Source organism: Prunus persica, chromosome G6 (genome assembly GCF_000346465.2).
Source record: "Prunus persica cultivar Lovell chromosome G6, Prunus_persica_NCBIv2, whole genome shotgun sequence".
Classification (NCBI taxonomy): domain Eukaryota; kingdom Viridiplantae; phylum Streptophyta; class Magnoliopsida; order Rosales; family Rosaceae; genus Prunus; species Prunus persica.
In genome coordinates this window covers 2,025,809-2,045,548 of record NC_034014.1, presented here as the reverse complement: position 1 = coordinate 2,045,548, position 19,740 = coordinate 2,025,809, and the positions used below count along the sequence as shown (strand labels likewise).

Here is a 19,740-nt window from a genome sequence, read left to right as displayed (position 1 = left end):
TAAAACATTCCCAGACAGTTTCCTGTTTGGAGAGCACGATTAGCTGCCATTTTGTTCCATCTTCCAATTGTTCGCATTAATGACATGTTTCTTTGCTCTTCACTTTTTTACTAAGCACACTAAAACACAAAATTTCAATGACCAAAGCCTTTTCAATTATGGATGTTTCTTTTGAGTGAAGTTCAAACTTCTACACTTCCTTCACTCCCACCACACCATCATCTGTGCAATAGAGAAACGCAGCCACGAGCGACAGTGATACATTATCAAATCATAAAATGTCTGCATTCCCATGCTTTCTTTTCTTGCCTTGGGGGAGAGATTTCCATATTAGTGCTATGCTCGAATATTGAAAATACAGCTACCCTTTTCTTGTAATATTAATCGGTTTTTTTCTTTTCTTATTTGGGTGAGTTAACTTCAAACTCTGTCAAAGAACTTAGCAAAACATGGTATACGTATACTATTCCATTTGAGAGGGGATAAAAAATGACAAATGTTGAGGTAAGGGGGAATTGCATATACCTAGGGTTCAACCTAATTCCTTCTACCCTTGTGTCGTCTTGGTCCAACTACTTCCCATCCATCTTCTGCTTCGGCAGCCAGCTTGGGTTTTGGATAACTGTCTAACATGCTTACAACATTTACATTTGAATGAGACTCCGGTGTGTCCACCATCATCATGTTTGAGGAATCATCATTTCCCATGCAATGATCTCTATCATCATTTTCTTCATCGCTATCGTCGTCATCATTTGCAACCTGGCATGAGTAACAAACAGAATGAAGAGATAGCAGCAAGGCATATCATTTCAACTTATCATCCTCCCTCCGCCACTCATGGCTTTAAAGAACCCATATGAGCAAAAAAGGTTCTCCACCATTCTTGCGCAGTCAAAAAGATCTCTCACGAGAACATCCACAAGGATTTCTTTTCAACACATGACAGAAGTGTTAACAGGGCATATGAGAAACTTATGTTAACAATTAGTAAAAACTTTTAAGGTTGAGGGATTGAATTTACCTCTCTAACATGAGGAACAGCAACTCTTCGATGATTGGCTTCCCTTAGGCTTTCAATAGACTTGAAATTACAGTCTAAACATTCTTCATGCATAATCATTAACTTTTCAGCAACCTGTGTAAATCCAAAGAAAAAATACGCAAACATCATAAAGATAGAAGCAATAAGTAAAAACTGCACCCGTAATATCAAGTTATCAACTAGTTTATAAAAACAATAATGAACACATGAAATGATCCATGAATAGTCTATCTAATGAAACATGTGAGCAGTGTCTCTAATGACTGGAGATGCGGCTGAGAATCAGCTGCCAACTAAAATGTACTTGATGCTAAAAGATCTTATTTCTAAAAGTCAAATAGTCGGCCAGGTGGTCTGGGACACACACATCACAAACATTTGTAATGGTTGCCCACTTTGAGTCACACAATCTATGGAGCAAGCAATAAATTTTGAGTTTCCCACCACAAGCATAGCATATTAAGTCTCTTGTATAATCTATCAAGATATTATTAAGTGCTGAAATGCTTACCTCCTCAATGCTGCCATCCTCTGTCATAGTGTTGAGAGAAAGCATAGCTTCATTCAGCACATCTTCTAAATCATCTATGTAAAGAGGCTCTGAGGAGAACGAACACACAGTTAGGAGAAAACCCACAGATGCAAAATTCACAACATTAGTTAATGATTTTGCAGGTTAGAACAACAGATATTCTCATTTTAACATCAAAGAAAATTAACAGTTCCGTTTATAATTTCCATATTGAAAAACTGCTACCAATTTTACTGAGTATAATCGTATCAGGTTCCTAGTAATAATAGACCACCACATTTCCACACAGAAACAGTCCAAAAATAGGAGCTTTTCTCTGAGAGAAAGCAAACCTCACCAAATTAAATTAAAAACACTCAAAACTATAAGCAAAAAGAAGAACCAGCATAAAATTGGCAATTATGGTGATAAAGGTTCTTACTTTCGCAGATAAATTCCCAATAGAATCCTAATTCCATTCTCAGAAGCACAAGCATCACAAAATTCATTATACTGAAAGACCTCGATTAAATTCTAACAAATTTTAAAATACAAATTTTGGGATAAGAATCCCCTAAAAAAAGAAGCAGCATATCAAATTTCAAGCTCTTTTTCCAGAAAAACGAATATTTTGATGAGTCGAAGGAGTGGAGCTGAGTGAATTAAGTACCTTTGGAGTGATTGAACCAGGAGAAGATATCGATGATGAGTTGCTCCGCTTTCCGGCCCGAGTCACGGCCACCCCACTCGTTCTCAACGGCCAATTGGAGCGCTGACCACCGAGACAGAACCAATCCTATACCTTCCTGGAGTATGGACCCAGCCTCTGCCGATAGCTTTCTCTCAGCCTCCATTTTCAGCCTGTGTGTGGTAAAACCCTAACCCTAACCCTAACCCTAAAAACGTACAAATGTGAGGTTTATAAAGAAGGGTTCTGTTTGTTTTGCTGGAATGTTATACTCTTCACTCGGATTTAGTTGTTCTGACTATAGTTTTGAAAATGGGTGGAGGATGAGAGATTTTTCAATAAGTATTTTATGTTAATAATTAGTTACATGTTTTTAATTTTGGGTGTCGGATTGCATTTATTAAATGTGTTGGTAGCCTTTTAAACGCAATCCAACGTTTGAGATTAGAAGTATATAACCAATTTTTAACTTAAATATTTATTAAAAAATACCTTGGTGAAAGAAATAGGAGGAGCGGTCATTTTAAACTGGCTTTTATTGTTTGATAAATTTAAAACTTTGCTTACAAAAGCTTGATATAAAATATGACTTCCAATTAACCAAACTTTGTTAAGAAAATAGAGAGTTTGAGGTCAGCACTTGAAAATTCTAAAAGCAATTTTAAAACGTTTATCAAAATATGGTCCCGGATTTCAAGTTGGAAATGCGCAGGGATATGGTTACATAAGTAAGACCTAGAAGTTCAAATCAGAATAATTAATGGAAAATAAAAAATGATCAAACCATGGATCATTTGGAGGCTCCAAAGAGGTGATTTGATGTTTCATTCGTCAACAATAAAGTTTTGTTTTACCAACATACGTGATTTTTATTTATTTATGCTTTTTGTGGTTTGAGGTTTTTTTGGATTTTCTTTTTTGTAGAGGTGTCAAATGTTGTTCTTGACTCATTCCTCTTCTTAAGGAGAAAGCATTCAGTAAGGTATGCACTATGTACAACATGCTCTCACAATCACCTTATCACCTTTACCTTATCACCTAATCAATAATGATATGTATGAAAAATGATATAGTATCTATCCCCGTCTCATTATAAAAATTTTGTTTAGCAAGAATGAGAAAGAAAGTAGCTTTCGAGGGAGGTTTTTTTTTTTTTTTTTTTCCTTCTTGTACCCAACAAGTTTTTAAGTGGATCATGAGTTTTGTGATTGAGATTGAATGAGTTATTTTCCAATATAGTTTAAGATTTTTAAATCTAGACCCTTGTTTCATGGTCTAACTAATAAAAAGTTGTAATGTTTTTAGAAGAAAAACTGCCAAAAAAAAGTATTGTTTATGTGCATAGAGAAGCACTGTCCATAGAATTTGGTCAATTGATGCCCATCTCTCCAAATTTCCAACATGACAATAATCAATCCCTGACCATCCGATTGGATCATGACCTCATCATCAACTGGAATTCTCATGGACTATTAACCATTTTCCTGTCTCAAACAACCAAAACTACAAAAACAACTTATTTTAAAGTGGCAGAAGGGAAGGGAGAGGGGACATGCCTGGTTAATTGGTCATTTCCCAAATTTCAAAGCCTTAAAAAATAAAGAAATATGAAGCTCAAAACTCCCAAAGCATGAAGGCAATAGGGTTTGTTTATCAGCAATTTTCTGTAATTGCCATGTTCATCAATGAATATCCCATATTGTCTCCACACCAATAAATAAAAAAAAAAAAAAAAAAAAACTCCCAAAGCATGAGGGACAGGGTGGAGCCTTGGCCCATTATACATATTGATTCAGACACTTGTATTTGGGACAAAATACATTGAAATAATTGAACCCAAAGAAAAAAGAAAAAGAAAAAAGAAGAAGAAGAAAATAATAATTAACAGAAAAAAGCCTAACTTTAGCAGTTTGGCTTTGACCCCATTCTCTCTGTCAAAGACTCAAAGTCTGAATACATGGATGGTTATGGTACATGGTAGTAGCCCACAGGGACATGAGAGACACCCAACTCTTTCTCAGTCTTTCTAATCTAAAACTCACTGAAAGCTTTTTCTTTCCTTTTCTCTCTCTCTCTCTCTCTCTCTCTCTCTCCACACATTTTAGGAAAGGGAGCTCTCACACAACACATTGCTCTCCCTCTTTATCTCTCTCAACAGTTGTAGTGAGTGCTCTCTTTTCTTTCTTTCTTTCTTTTCCACTCTGCTAAAGCAAACCAAAGCAAAGCCTATCAAAGGTCTGATTTTTGTGAGGACGCTCTCTCTCTCTCTCTCTCTCTCTCTCTCTCAAGCCCAGGTACCTTTTTTGGGCTTCCTTTTCTATTCACTTTTAACTGGTCCTGTGATTTGCTTGGTGGTTTTTTGCTTCTCTATGCACTCTATCTTGTATTTTAGCATCTGGGTCTCTGTGGGTCTTTTCTTTTGGATCCAAAGTGTTGGGTCCCTGTTTGAGATCTGTATGAATCTCTTTACTTTGGTTCTTATCTTTTGCTATATGCTATTGTATGTATTGAGAGGCGCACAAAAACTACATTCAGTTGATTTTTTTCTTAATTCCCATGCCTCTTTGATCCATGGGATTTTTCTGTAGAAAGTTTGTGCTTTCATGGGAAAAGGATTGGCATTTTGAGGTAGATTACTGTGACTCTTATACTTGGATTTACTTTTGACCTATCATTTGTTGAGTCTTTTAGATTATCTCATAGTTAGATACTTCTGGGTTGCATGCAACTCTGTGCTTTTATGCCCATTTCTTGATTTTCTCTATGCGGGTTGTTATTGTTTCTGTTAATTGTATGTGAAATATTAAACGGTGATCTACTGGAACAAAAATTTTGCTTCTTTATGTTTTTTATTTTAGTTCATTTATATGATACTTGCATTTTGTGGGTTTTGTAGCTCACATATGGATCATGTTGATGCTGATGTCTCTTTTTATTTATGGCTGAAATGTTGTCGCTAGATGTGTATAATTTTATAGTTTGACTGGAAAATGTTCCTTCTACTGTATTATTTCTATGTTGCGTAGTGGTGAACTCTTTGTTTGTTTGTAGAAATTGTCTTGCAATTGATGGACGTGAAGATGAACATAAGTGGGAGTGTCAACGGAGGGGAACATTTGGTGAGTGATGGGTTTGTTCAATTTGATCTGTGTTAGCAAGTGTAATTTATGTCGATGGCCTCAAAATCTGGTGCCAGAACTTCCCCAGAAAGTCAGAGGAAATTAATTGGAAGTCAGACAACAGAAGGAAATTTTCGTAGACCTTCACCTTTACAGATCACGAAGACAAGCAAATCAGAGCCAGTTACTCCAAAAAAACTGCCTAGGCATGTGCAACAAACTGCATCTAAGGAGGTTTCTGCACAAACCACCGAAGAGAAGAACTGCAAGATCCCTTATTTGAAGGAGTCTACCAAATCTTTAGCTGACCAGTTAGGTTCAACTTTATCACTTGGTGATGCAAAACAGGTGCCAGCTGATGTGTGTCCTGCGGTGAGTGACACCAGGAATTTGCTGGAAGGTGGTGATCAAGAAAAGAAAATATCAGAAAATGGAGTTAGCCCAGCTCCAGCGAAAGTAAGTGATGGGACCAGCAGTCTTGCCAAGACTAGTGGAAGTGCCAAAATTAGTGATCGAGCTGATTTTGTTGAGAGTGGGAAGAGCAGTATTTGTAGAGGTAGCACAAGCAGTGACGTGAGTGACGAGAGTACTTGTAGCAGCTTAAGTAGCGCTATCAACAAACCTCACAAGGCGAATGACATACATTGGGAAGCCATACAGGCAGTCCGAGCAAGGGATGGTGTTTTTGGTTTGGGCCATTTCAGACTTTTGAAGAAGTTGGGCTGCGGGGATATTGGAAGTGTTTATCTTTCAGAGTTGAGTGGGACAAAATGTTATTTTGCAATGAAGGTCATGGACAAAGCATCTTTAGCTAACCGTAAAAAACTTCTTCGGGCTCAGACTGAGAGAGAAATACTTCAATGTTTAGACCATCCCTTCCTTCCAACCCTATATACCCACTTCGAGACAGAGAAGTATTCTTGTCTGGTGATGGAGTTCTGCCCTGGAGGCGACTTGCACACACTTAGGCAGAGGCAACCAGGAAAGCATTTTACTGAACAAGCAGTGAAGTATGTATGCTGTCCATATTCATATGATTTTGTTTGCTATTGTCAGTTTAAGCATGTGTGGTTTATGTATTTCTTTATTTTTGGTTTGACTTTCTTCTGTCACCCTGCTTCATTGGTTTATTACTATGTCACTGTTAGGTGGAAACCAATAAGATTCATGATGTGGCATAAATGGTGTTTATTCCCTTGCTATTGAATGATCTGTACTCAATCATACGGTTTTTGCTAAATTATGCATACACACATTTAATACCTATAATTGTAACTCAAACAAAATCGCTATAATGTGAAGAAATTTTTGCTGGGATCTACTACACTCAGTTCGATCATGGTTTGCTTCCAGCTATTGTGATGTAGACCTTCTTTAACGTAAAACCACCAGTTTTGCCTTTTAGTAGTTGTAGAATGAATACGAAATCCCAAGCATGTTTATTTTTTTTTCTCAGTTACAACATTCAATCCTGTATCATTTCATAGCAAAGAAACAATCTTGCTCTCTTGTGCTGTTATTTGACTTTGACGGTCGTTAGTGTTATATTTGTCCTCGAATATGCAGGTTCTATGTAGCAGAGGTTCTCCTTGCGCTGGAATATCTTCACATGCTTGGGATTGTTTATCGTGACCTCAAGCCAGAAAATGTCCTTGTGAGAGATGATGGGCACATAATGCTTTCCGACTTTGACCTTTCCCTGCGCTGTGCTGTCAGCCCAACCCTTGTCAAATCTTCAGCTCCTGAATCTGAACCTTTTCGAAGGAACTCAGCTTATTGTGTGCAACCCGCCTGCATTGAGCCCTCTTGTATTCAGCCATCTTGTGTGGTGCCTACAACATGTTTCTCCCCTCGTTTCTTTTCAAGCAAATCCAAGAAAGACCGGAAACCCAAGAATGAAATCGGAAACCAAGTCAGACCATTACCAGAACTTATGGCTGAGCCAACCAATGCTCGCTCGATGTCATTTGTTGGGACCCATGAGTATTTAGCACCAGAAATTATCAAAGGTGAAGGGCATGGCAGTGCTGTTGATTGGTGGACTTTTGGGATCTTTCTGTATGAGCTGTTGTTTGGTAAGACTCCTTTCAAGGGATCAGGGAATCGAGCCACCCTGTTCAACGTGGTGGGTCAGCCATTGAGATTTCCAGAGACACCAGTGGTTAGCTTCTCAGCAAAGGATCTGATAAGGGGCCTACTAGTGAAAGAACCACAGCAGAGGCTGGCATATAAGCGAGGAGCAACAGAAATTAAACAGCATCCCTTCTTTGAAGGTGTTAACTGGGCATTGATTCGATGTGCAAGCCCGCCTGATATCCCAAAACCAGTCGAGTTTGACCGGATTTCAGCCCCCACAGTCTCAACTAGTGATAAAGCTACTGTTGCTGCTTCTCATCCGGACCAAAACAATTATCTGGAATTCGATTTCTTTTAATTACTTCCTGAACTGAAATGCCATTTCCATTTTGTTGAGAAAGATGTAGAGCTTCTGAAATGTTGATTTATGTGGAATTTAGGGTTTTCTTTTAATGTTGATAATGATCATATGTTTGGTGTTGTTATGAAACACAAATTTGTATTGCAGGTCATATGTTGATGCTGTTTCCAAAATGTGGATCCAGTTTCTATCTTTGATATGATAATAATAGTATATTTACAGTTATAATGTTGTGGTAAAACAACTAAAACCTATTTGGTATTTCATATTTCATGTGACCATGCATAGTATTGTAACAAACTAGCTATTGTGAGTTTGTGATTATCTGCCCAAAGTATGTATAGGTTGTACATTTATCAAAAAGTGAACTCATAAGAACTCGCTTAAACTCAACTCCATTCCAGTCCAAGCCGAGCCCGAGCCATAAAAGGAGGCAGGGAGAGAGGAAAATGGAAACCAGCTGCTGACCTGTTCCTCCTCCAAACACCACACACACACCAATATTGATTTTGTGAAGCTGAATTTTGATGGATATACAAAGGAAATCCTAGTGCTTGTTGGGCCTCTCTAGTTATGATGGAAAAATGTTGGGCTTCATGAGGTCTCACTTCAGTTGTCCAAGCTACCTAGTGTCTATAAGAAAATTCAAATAAATTGAAAGGTGTTTCCAATGTAGCTATAATTTCATGAAGAGAATGTTGTAGCAAATTCACATTTGTTTTTGGTAAACTAAACTAAAATGCACATATTTGCAGAAAGCTATACATTATACATTGTTGACATGAACAAGATTTTATGTCTAGAAAGCTTTACCAATAATTTATAAAAACAACAAATAATGACATTTCAAAGCCATGGGGACCAATATTACATTTTAAAAAGAGAAAAAAAAAAAAAAAAAAGGTTTGGGACCCATGGGAATTTGTCTGAAAATTGACAAGTAGAAAAATTGGGATACCTATAAATAATTTATGGGATAAGCTACAAAATTCAGCATCTATTCCATGTTGAATCATGGCTCACCATGTTTGTCTTGTTTGGTTGAGATTTAAACATGTCGCCAATAATTTTTTTTCAAAATAAATGTAAAAGAGATTTAAAAATAAAACAAAAAACACAAATACCAAAAAAGAAAAATTGAGCTCTCCAGCTAAATGGTCAAAAAATAGCAGCATTTTCAACCTTGATATTAATTTAATATAATAAAATACTTACTTACCAACCAATCCACCAAGAGAGGCAACAACATCAACAGAGTCCCAGTCCTCTTTCACGTACTACTCTCTCTCTCTCTCTCTCTCTCTCTCACATGGCTACTTGGTCAAAGAGACTAAAGTATCTTACCAGCTTTGCATGTGTGCACATGTTGGATTTCAATAATTAGATAACTAAGTATGCAACAATATATTAATTATCAGATGACCACTATTTTGGATTTCATATTTTGAGAGATTAAGAGATGACTAAAAGAGTCAACCACTTATCACACATTTATCTGAATTTAAAATTATTCATAAATATAAATAATAGTTTAAATTACTATATATTTATCCGATATACAACAAGAAGAGTTCAAACTTAAGTATAAATGAGCGCATTTATACTAACCAACTGATATAATCCACGTCTACTCATAGTGTGGTTTTTTTCTTATTGCGCCTAAGATCAATGAATTAGGGTTTTTTTTTTCCTTCTCAAAGATGTGATGCACATGGTCCATCACCATAACCCAATTATTATGGATTAATTATTGGAGCATGAAAATATATATTCACCCCAAAACACACACATGCAGGTTAAAAATGGAAATTTTAATTTTGAGATGGGCTGGAATGGGTGAGAAGTTTCTTGGATTCAAATCTTCATTCAATTCAAATCGAATTTTGTCAAATTTGAGTCTTTATTATGACTTTTTCTTTCTGTCTTGAATTGTCGCCGCACGCCCCTCCATCAATTACGTTTCTGATTTTATCATTTTCATGGGAAATTTATGGAAAAATATATTTAATAAAATTGCATCCGCTGCCAAAAGGAAATTATTTCCGATTTTACCATACATTTGTAATGGAGTGTCATGCAATAAAACATAACACACATATGTATAAAATTCTACGACATTATAAATGATCTTACATCTTATTTATACTTACGAATTTAAATCCTCTAATTGTTACAAATAGCAAGATTTTATGAAGGGAAAGAAGATGATCTTGGATGTAAACTTGTGTATGCACTTTGTTTGTTAGGGCGGTCAACGAGTTAAGCTGTTGGCATGATGTTAGTAGATACAAAATCTGTCTAAAACCTTTTGGCTTTATCAATCAACCTACCACCAGCACCGACTACTTAATTCATCAATGAAATTTATGACAAAAAGGAAGTAGTTGCTTGATGATTTATTTTATCAACCCATTTTTGGTTTAACCTTATCTTTTTTAATATAATGGATTCTTCTTTATTGATTTTTTTATAAAAAATATAAGCGACAATCCAAACTACAAAGAATAAGAATTTCTCACACACACAACCAAAATATCATAAAAGTTTGAACCTGAGACATCTTATCTGCAAATCTATTAAACGTCGTCGACAATGTTCGTGAATTATTCTATGTAGCCAACTACCGGTAAAAATTATGAAGTTTGGTACCAACAGTCAATTTTGTTTTTATTTTGGTCAAAAGTCACATTTTTGTTTAAACACACAGATTATTATGAATTCACTTTATTGATAAAAATGTGAGTTCCAAACCAACCTGAACTTGACCATTCGATCAAATCCACAAATTTCATATGCCATCAAAAGAAACAAAAAAGTCTAGAAAAAAAACATGGTTTGAAAATGAAGATACCAACAAACCACTCTCGTTGGGTTTTTTTTTTTTTTTTTTTTTTTTTTTTTGACGAAACCACTCTCGTTGGTTTAGATATGCTTCTTTTTCACATTCTTCCTATTTTTAACCACCCATTTTATGAAAGAAAATAATATAAATAATTAACAAATGCCTTTAAAAAGCTTCAATCATAGTTAAGGTGCTCAGAAAAGCACCAGAGTTTTGAAAGGGACACCCCACCACCGCTCTCTGTATCTCTCCAAAGTTTTCTCTACCTTTAAACTTCTCTCTTTCTTTCTCCCTAGATTTTGGTGAATCAGTTCAAGTTTTGTAATCTAGAGCACTGAAAAGCGAGGGGAGAGAGAGAGAGAGAGAGAGAGAGAGAGAGAGAATCAGAGTGAAAGTGGTGCAAACCCAGTTTTGTATTTTTTAATATTGTTCAGCTAAATTTGCGGTCTTATTGTTTCGATCACTGTAAAGGAACAGGAAGAGAAAATGGGTATTGCCAATAAGGAGGCGATCAAGCAGTTTCAGTTGTTAATGGAAGAAGGTGAGCTTTAAATCCACTTGAAATATGTCTGATCCTCTTATTTGATCTATATTTGCTAATATTTCCTCTTTTCCTTTTGTTTTCTTTGAATTTACAGTTGATGAGCCATTGAAGAATACATTTGAGGTTAGACAGTGTCTCTTTAAGTTTTCTCGATCTGTTTTGTGTTTGAATGCTGAGAAAAAGATTGAACAACGAAGACTTTGGAGTTCTTAAATTTTGTTACTTTAATGATCTGCAACATTAGAACACAAAATCCTTTACTCGACTGACGACAGTTTAATTATTTAGCTTACTTTTGGAAACCTCAAGTTTTTTCTAGAAAAAAACCGTGCTGCTTAGATTATATATCAGTTTTGTGGATTTGATCTGAGTCTCTGATGTCATGCATTTTTGTTATTTCTTCTTTTTTGAGCTGGGTAAATCCATTTGTGAAATTAGATTAATACCATGGAAGTTCATCTGCTATGAGGAGGGAAGGAAAGACTTGGATCTTTTTGATTATTACTTAATCAACTTGATCTTGTTTGCATTTTTGGGGGAGGAAACTTCATATCTTGCTTTTAGTGAGAGGAAAGTATTAGTGTTTTCTGTGATCTTGGTATTGGATAGTAAAGTTAAAATCTTTGTGCGCATATAGTATCAGGTTAATGCTCTGAATTGACGAACCTATTTTATTTTATAAGGGTGATTGAAATGTTAATTTAACTGAACCGTACTGCATCTAATTGGGAAATGATGCACTTGTTTCTATTCTTAACAATGCATTACGAAGTCCTTTCTTTGCGTATTGGGGAAGGAAGGGGGTGGGGCTTGTACTTTCTAAGTTTTTTCAACTAATCAGCTGAAGAATGTCTTTTATTGCATCCGAGAGAGAGGCAAAGGATCCTAACCGAAAAAAGAAAAAACGGGTAGAGAAAAAGAAAGCAAAAGGAAAATCAGAGAGATGGCGTTGGCCAAGCTAAAGTAATGAGAAAATATAGCATGGTTTTGAGGATTATTTTTGTTTTTCTTGGAATTCTCGAATTGAATAGGATAATGGTGTCCCTTTTTCTTCTGATGATTTACATAAATGAAATGCAACTCAAAATTCAAATAGTGCCTTTTTATTTTCAGAATGTGCACCAGGGATATCCAGATGAGACATTTGTGCGTTTTCTTAAAGCTAGGGACGGGAATGTTGGAAAAGCCCATAAAATGGTTACATTCATCAAGCTTACTTAATAATGGTTATATTGTTTCAGGTTTTAATCTCAAGCTGTTGTTTATCTTTGGCTTAATATGTTTCACTAACAATGTCTAAACTGTTCCAGCTGATTGACTGTTTACAATGGAGGATCCAAAGTGAAATTGACAATATATTGGCGGTGAGTTTATCAATAAGAAATTACCAGATAAACATGGTATCTTCTGACCAATGACGTGATTTCTCTGTTTGATGCCCGTCTGTCTGATATGTTTTGTGAAACGTTGCATTTAAAATTATTTCATTTAAAAACCTAAAACTATTAAAGCCTTGATGAATTAATTATTTCTTGGACAATTATGCTGCTGTCAGTTGCATTCAAAGAGCTCATATTCATGACCAATGATTATTCATTAAATGGTCAGTGTATTCGTATTATACCAAACTGATTGAATAACAAGGCAGAATGGAAATTATTCATTACAAAGAAATCTATCATTCGCTGGTAGGGAAAGTCCATTAAAGTTAGACATATAAATTATGGAAGTTTTTTAATTTCCATTTTGCTTCATAAGATTCATGCATTTCTGGCTTAATTTATCAAGACATTGATACTTGAACCATGCTGGAAAAGTGACTATTCTTAGTGTGGTGACGAAGCATCTATTTGCTATATGCAGAAACCAATTATCCCTACTGATTTGTACAGAGCAGTGCGAGATTCTCAGCTTGTGGGGTTGTCAGGTTACTCAAAAGAGGTAGTCCTGCTTATGACATAGAATTATCCTGCCACAGCCACCTTGTACAAGAAAGGCTGGCCACTTGAATCTTTCTTCTTTTGGCTGCAAAAGTTTATTAACTTTTGCTCCCTCATGGTCCTTAATCTTTAATTTCCAACGTATTATTTTATCTCATTGTCCTATTAATTTATTCCAGGGTCTTCCTGTCATTGCTGTTGGTCTGGGGCTCAGCACATTTGACAAAGCTTCTGTAAGAATAATATAGTTTGTTCTGTCTTTAATCTTCCTAGGCATCAATAACTTTGTATCTTTGGTTTTGATATGCAATTCTGGAAACCATCAATATAACTTTGCGCTTGGGCTTTAAGCTATTAGGTAGGCCACATATGCGCTTCTTACACATAAGAAATGTATAATATGCATGACCTGAAAGAACACCAGGTTTATGAATTTATGGGCATAATGTTCATTTTTTGTTGGTACTGAGACTTTACATGAAGTTTATTATACTTTATTCATGAATATTGGTACACTTGATAATATATGTTTTTATAGGTTTTTAACATGAATACACACAGAGACATGTACTTTCTAAAGTATGAGCTATATGTATCCTTGTACTTTTCCTTAAAAAATAAAGCTAGTTGCGTTTTGTATGTCCTTTTGTAATATTATTATTCTTTCGGTGATATTTACTTGTTTGGTTCTCTGTCTTTGTAGGTAAATTACTATGTCCAATCACACATCCAAATGAATGAATACAGAGATCGTGTTGTTTTAGTGAGTACTTGAGAATGTTTAATTTCATCCTCTTAACAGGTAAAATATATCCGTAGCCTGATTTTTTTTTCCTTTTGTTGTAGCCTTCCGCAACAAAGAAGTATGGACAATATATTGGAACATGTGTGAAGGTTTTGGATATGACTGGTTTAAGGCTCTCAGCACTTAACCAGATAAAGGTATCCCTTAGTATAGCAGGAGCCTCTATTGTTCTCTGACCGGACAAAATCCTCTTTGCATGACAAATACTCTGATGAGTGTGGTTGTGTCTTACGGGTTTAGATTATTGTTTTCTTTTTTATTTTACCTTTTACCCACTTTTCAAAAATCATCCATATTGCACACAAGATTGACATTGTATTATCTGTTGATGCAGCTTTTGACTGTTATCTCTACAATAGATGACTTAAACTATCCAGAGAAGACAGATACATACTATGTTGTCAATGTCCCGTACATATTTTCAGCATGTTGGAAGGTTTGTGCGTCTTAACAACTCTCATTTTGAAATAATACATAGGAAAAATAAAGAAAAGGATGATGTGTTGGTGTGGGTATTCCATCTTGAGACAAAGTCCTTGTGTAAAACTCTTGACAGGTGGTCAAGCCTCTTTTGCAAGAAAGGACGAGGAGGAAAATCCAAGTTCTTCAAGGCTGTGGGAGAGATGAGTTACTGAAAGTAAGCATGTTCTTTGATTCAAATCTCACCATAGACTTCCTATTCCTTTATTTCTACTTCTAGATTTCAACTTCTTGTGGTGTTGTCTTCTACCTCCGTAATCTTTGCAAAGTTATCTACTTCCCTTCAACCATAGGTTAAACTATGTGCTGTCTCGTTCATGGCTGATGGTTATGCTCCAAAAGGACCAAAACATTTCTTGTTCTTTTCCAGCTGCATCTGTTCATCTGTGGTTTGTTCCATTTCTTTGGTGGTGACAACTTGACCTGAAAATGTGCATGCAGATCATGGATTATGCATCCCTCCCACATTTTTGTAGAAAAGAGGGCTCTGGGTCATCTCGGCATTCGGAGAATGGACATACTAACAATTGTTTCTCCTTCGACCATCCTTTCCATCAAGAGCTCTACAATTTTGTCAAGCAACAAGCTGTCCTTAGAGAGTCTGTTGCACCACTCAAGCAGGGATCCTTCCATGTTAATTTCCCCGAGACAGACCACGAAGGTGCAGAGATTGCAAAGACCATAGAAACTGAGTTCCACAAGTTTGGAAATCAAAATGGGCTCACCAAGTCACTAAATGGCCTAAGAGTCAACGCTGCTTGAAATTTTTAATTGTAGTTATTAGCATCTATAGCCTACATTACATTGTACCTAACACTTCCTTTGCTATGAGGCAGGAATGTTGTTATCAAATTAACTCTATGTATAAGTGTATGCTTGCATCAGCTCGATGCAGATTTTTTAGGACAATGTAATCTGGTGTACGTTTAAAAATACCACCGTGGAATCGAGTCTTTGTAGCGAGCATGAGTTTTAGCATGTTAGAGGAGGTTTCATAGATATCAGGACTTAGCCGACAATCACCCCTATCATTGAAGTGACTACAATAAGTCACTAAATGGCCTGCATATATGTTTCCTACAATAAGTGACTTAGTTGTTTTTTTTAATCCATGGCCTAAATGGCCTATATATATGTTTCCTATATCTCGTATAACACAGTTTTTTTTAATACTAATTTATTTGAAGCAACAATTTTACTTAATTAATATTAATAATTATAATAATTGTATTATAAATTGATCTAATAAGATTACAGGGGACTACTAGGGTGTGTTGGTGTAGACCTAATTTGTCTAATGCACGGGACTAGACAGTGGAAACCTTAGAATGTTTTTTATTGTATGCCTAAACTTATGGATAGAAGCCCCTTGACGGGTTTAAAGGTTTGCTAAGATTTACTGCTCATCAGATTGATCACTGGTATCTTGCATGATTTTTTATATATAACAGAAATAAATTACAAAGAGGATCCCAAGATTCCTATTATCGCATAATATGCGTAAGCATCTTGAATTATTATGGTTCGGAGAAATTATAGAGTGGTACGAATATACTTGCATTATCATTATTACAAATGCCTTTTTTCAGTGACTTCAGCATGAAAAAAGGCATTTGTAAATTTGTTTTCCGAATAACATTCCTTCCATTCCAACGTTACAAGAAAATACTGAAACAGCCTGCTTCCTGTTAGATTGATGAATATCCAACATACCATACTGAAGATTGTGTCAATATAAACACAGGAATTCGGTAACACATTGATATATATATGCACAAGTACAAATTATATCCCAAAACAAAGAAGAAAAACACAACTCAAGTATCCCCCACCAGCGTTCTTACACATCCACAAACGTAGCCCAAACCCTTTCCCTTCTTCTATAAGCACATTACAGACCTTTCCGCAGGTGCCTACCAATTAGATCTAGAATCAACTTCTCATAAAATCTTGAGAGGGGTTGACACTCTAGCCTGTACTATGATCAAACAACACAAAGATTGGATTCAAGTTTTCATCTCAACTGTTTGTAGCAGCTGTAAGCAATGCCAACTGACACAGCAGCACAAACAACAGCAAAAGCTGCATATGTATCTTCACGCTCCCAGCTCTGAAACCAAGTCGGCATAGCACAAACCTTGCGCGTGGAGGCCCCTTTTCCGCTATTGATCCCTGAAAGTAGATTCCTGCTGCTTTTTTTCTTGTCAGTCGTCTCCTTTGCTGCCATCTCATTCAAATCAGGACTGTTTAACTTTTCTATGAACACAGCATTCTGGCAGCAAGAAGAGTTTCTATTTTCCTGGCAACATCCGCCAATCTCAACTTGAGATCTACATACACTAGTATTCATTTCCCTTTCCTTTGGTTGTGTCAACTCTGTAGCGCTTTTTCCCACATTTGTCTCGCCATTAAGATGGAGCCTTAGTTCTTGAGATTTCTTCTGCTGTTCTTCTGATAAACCCATCTGACCCCTGAAACCAGACCATGTATTCCATCACTACCTAATTCCATAATGCATGCATACAAGAGGAACACAAAAACTCAAACAAGAAGAGTGACCACTTCAGTAGATTTGCAGCTACTAATTTTACACATGTTGAACAAACTATTTTCTCTTTATTTTTCAATTTCTTCTTGTTCTAATCAGAATAAATTTGCACAGCCAACCACTCTGATTTAGGTGCCAAAGAGGAGCTTCCTCTAAGATCAAATTGTACAACTAAACATGGTTACAACAATAGAGCCAGCACAGAGATAATCTGATTCAGAATCATGAGAAAACTGCTTCAAAAGCCAGCCTATGAATTATGAGAAAGAATTGAAGATGTAAAAGGATTACCTCCATAGCCAGTCCAAAATTTCTCCTTTCCCGATATGCTGCTCAAGCAATACAGGTACATCTTCTGGAGCAACATATCCATACCTATCAGAAATAAAATGATCAGCTAACTCAAATATCACTAACCAAGTAATAGAATTTGAATAGAGTGAAAAGCTATACCTACTGACAATAATAACAGAAAAGAGAAATAAAAGTAAATGAATTAACAGACACAATTCCCCTTACCAGTGGCCAGTGACTTTTCTGTTGAAATTTGGTCCAAATATAATAACATTTCCTGCATACTTATGCTCCCCAATGTGTGAACATGGGCTAACAGACACTTTACCTTGAAGACCATGTAATTCTATCTCTTCTCTAAATCTAGTGATCAGGGGAGGTCCACAGACTCCACAACGGCGATCCCGAGACCCATGAGAACATACAAAAACATACGAACCCTTCAAAGTTTCAGGAGTACCAGGCAGCCATTCACCATCCTTCACTAGAACTTCTTCAACAAATGTATCAACATCAAAATGTGTCAATCTCCTGCAATTTTATCCCTAATTTTATTTCAGTATCAAATTTCGAAGGGGATCAAGAGTGTATGTAAAAGAATTCCAATGGAACTCGTACATGACCTGTATCGGATCATGTCGGGGAAAATTAATACATCACCATTGGATGTCTCAGTTCCATCATGCCCTTCACATATTGTTAAGCGAGTCTAGATGAGGAAAGAGATGAAAGAGACAAAAAAGAGTTGTTAACCTCAACCAAAATTATACATCCAATTATGGAAAAAAAGAGAAAGAAATAAACTGGTTAAGACATGCTATTTTAAGCAGCATAGAATGTGCAGCTAGTAAATCCAACTGTCAGCAATGGTCAGTAAACAACCGCATACGATTACACCATAACAACATCACATCATTCATTCATCTGGCTACGCAACTTATCTACTACTTGTTTTCATTTCATTCCATTCATTAAGAAACAAAATTCGTAGAGAATGGCAGTCTAGTGGAAAACAATTCCCACCACACCGATCCCATAATCATCAAATGCAAAGATGATTGTCACATAGAAGTAAACACAGAAGAGAAATGAAAAACTATCATGTTATAGGTCAGATCATTCTATACCATGTTTGAGACACTTTGTTGGTGTGTATCTGATAAAGTTTTGTTACATACCAACTTCCTATATTATCTTGTAAGATGCCTGGGGCTTAATCTTTTGAACTTATTTCCAAAATGATACTGTTCACCTTATTCCCTCTCCTTCAACTACATTCTAAAACCACAAGTAAACACCAAAGACCAAAAAGATTCTTCACAATAATCACTCCTTACTATTAAAAAAAGGTAAAAAAGAAAATACAGATCATTGAACCTCAAAAAACCGTTGTTCAAGAACCCAAATACTTCATTCATCAACCTCAAATTTATCCATATCTAAACTCTAACAATACCCACTCTAGAATTCTGAAAATTCCACGCAAGCAGACTCTAAAGTTACTCCAAAAGGACACCCAAACCAAAACCCCACTAAAAATACAAAAGGTACCCCCTTCATGTTCAAGCTAATAGATACCAAATCACATGCTTCCAAATCAGTCTTAGAATACAAGCAATCTAACAAACAGCGAAGATCCATTTTAATTCACCACATTCAGAAGCAATCCGCATTAAACCTGAAAGCACAAAAGCACCAAACTACACAATTCAAAAACATATGCAATCCACTCGATTGATCAAAATGTATATACAACACAGTAAATCACACACCTGGAAATAACCCTCTAAAAACAAGCAATCCACAAAGCAAATAAAACCCATTTCAACCGACTGAATTTGAGATCAACCACAAAAAAGAAAAAAGACCACCAAATATCAAACACACCTCCTATAATTCAGTCCTAAAAAGCAAGCAACCCACTTAGATTCACTAAATCAAACACCAACCGCCATCAAAACAGAAACCAAAATAAGCATACCTCTTTCTTCATATCACCCCTCCTAGCCATTACTGCGGCATAGAGCAACCTTGGCAATCGATCAAACTCGGCGGCCTCAATTCTGGGCGGCCAAACCTGGGGGTTCTTGTAGCACAAAAACACGTGGCGCTGGTAAAACTCGACAGTCCCGGCGAGTTGGCTCGTCCGAAACTCAGGGCGTGAGAACCCAAACTCGGCATCGCTGCTAGTATCAGCAAGTAAACCCTCGTTCTGGAAGCTCCCAGAGGCGCTGCCGATGTGGGAATTTGGGTCGGAGAGAAAGCTGTCAAATGGGTCAGAGATGATGATTGGCGAGGAAGACGTTGATGGGTTTGTGAATGTGAGTGAGTCGTCTCTGTCTCTGGCGCTGGCCATGGCTGTTGGTACTGAGCTTGAATTTTTCAGGGGCTGCAAAAGTTCCAGTGGTATGGGAAGTGGCGAGTGGGATGGGCTCTCAGTGAGACTTGGGTCACCGAATGGCAAATTACGACACGTGCATTTATTAT

At 36.5% G+C, this 19,740-nt stretch overlaps 4 protein-coding genes across 6 annotated transcripts; 2 read left to right on the top strand and 2 right to left on the bottom strand.

The window, feature by feature from the left end:
- On the bottom strand, positions 348-2,711 carry LOC18772298 (pre-rRNA-processing protein TSR2). The gene is made up of 4 exons (XM_007205860.2): positions 2,227-2,711; positions 1,557-1,645; positions 1,025-1,138; positions 348-762 (listed from the first exon to the last, which is right to left on the bottom strand). The coding sequence occupies exons 1-4, from the start codon at positions 2,408-2,410 to the stop codon at positions 538-540; spliced, it is 612 nt and encodes a 203-aa protein (XP_007205922.1). The 5' UTR covers positions 2,411-2,711; the 3' UTR covers positions 348-537.
- On the top strand, positions 4,029-8,028 carry LOC18772862 (serine/threonine-protein kinase D6PK). Of its 3 annotated transcripts, none has more exons than XM_007208251.2 (3): positions 4,029-4,538; positions 5,296-6,373; positions 6,930-8,028. In XM_007208251.2, the coding sequence occupies exons 2-3, from the start codon at positions 5,412-5,414 to the stop codon at positions 7,795-7,797; spliced, it is 1,830 nt and encodes a 609-aa protein (XP_007208313.1). In that variant the 5' UTR covers positions 4,029-4,538; positions 5,296-5,411; the 3' UTR covers positions 7,798-8,028. The 3 variants fall into 3 exon arrangements, with proteins under 3 accessions (XP_007208313.1, XP_020422714.1, XP_020422713.1); XM_020567125.1 differs by having other exon boundaries at positions 4,029-4,479; positions 6,930-7,948; XM_020567124.1 differs by lacking the exon at positions 4,029-4,538 and adding an exon at positions 4,571-4,872 and having other exon boundaries at positions 6,930-7,948.
- Positions 10,839-15,377, top strand: LOC18775195 (SEC14 cytosolic factor). Its single transcript, XM_007205443.2, has 11 exons — positions 10,839-11,183; positions 11,281-11,309; positions 12,300-12,383; positions 12,497-12,550; positions 13,050-13,127; positions 13,306-13,359; positions 13,830-13,889; positions 13,973-14,068; positions 14,266-14,367; positions 14,488-14,568; positions 14,853-15,377. The coding sequence occupies exons 1-11, from the start codon at positions 11,129-11,131 to the stop codon at positions 15,171-15,173; spliced, it is 1,014 nt and encodes a 337-aa protein (XP_007205505.1). The 5' UTR covers positions 10,839-11,128; the 3' UTR covers positions 15,174-15,377.
- Positions 16,078-19,734, bottom strand: LOC18772474. The gene is made up of 5 exons (XM_007205161.2): positions 19,235-19,734; positions 17,877-17,962; positions 17,479-17,784; positions 17,251-17,334; positions 16,078-16,882 (listed from the first exon to the last, which is right to left on the bottom strand). The coding sequence occupies exons 1-5, from the start codon at positions 19,607-19,609 to the stop codon at positions 16,426-16,428; spliced, it is 1,308 nt and encodes a 435-aa protein (XP_007205223.1). The 5' UTR covers positions 19,610-19,734; the 3' UTR covers positions 16,078-16,425.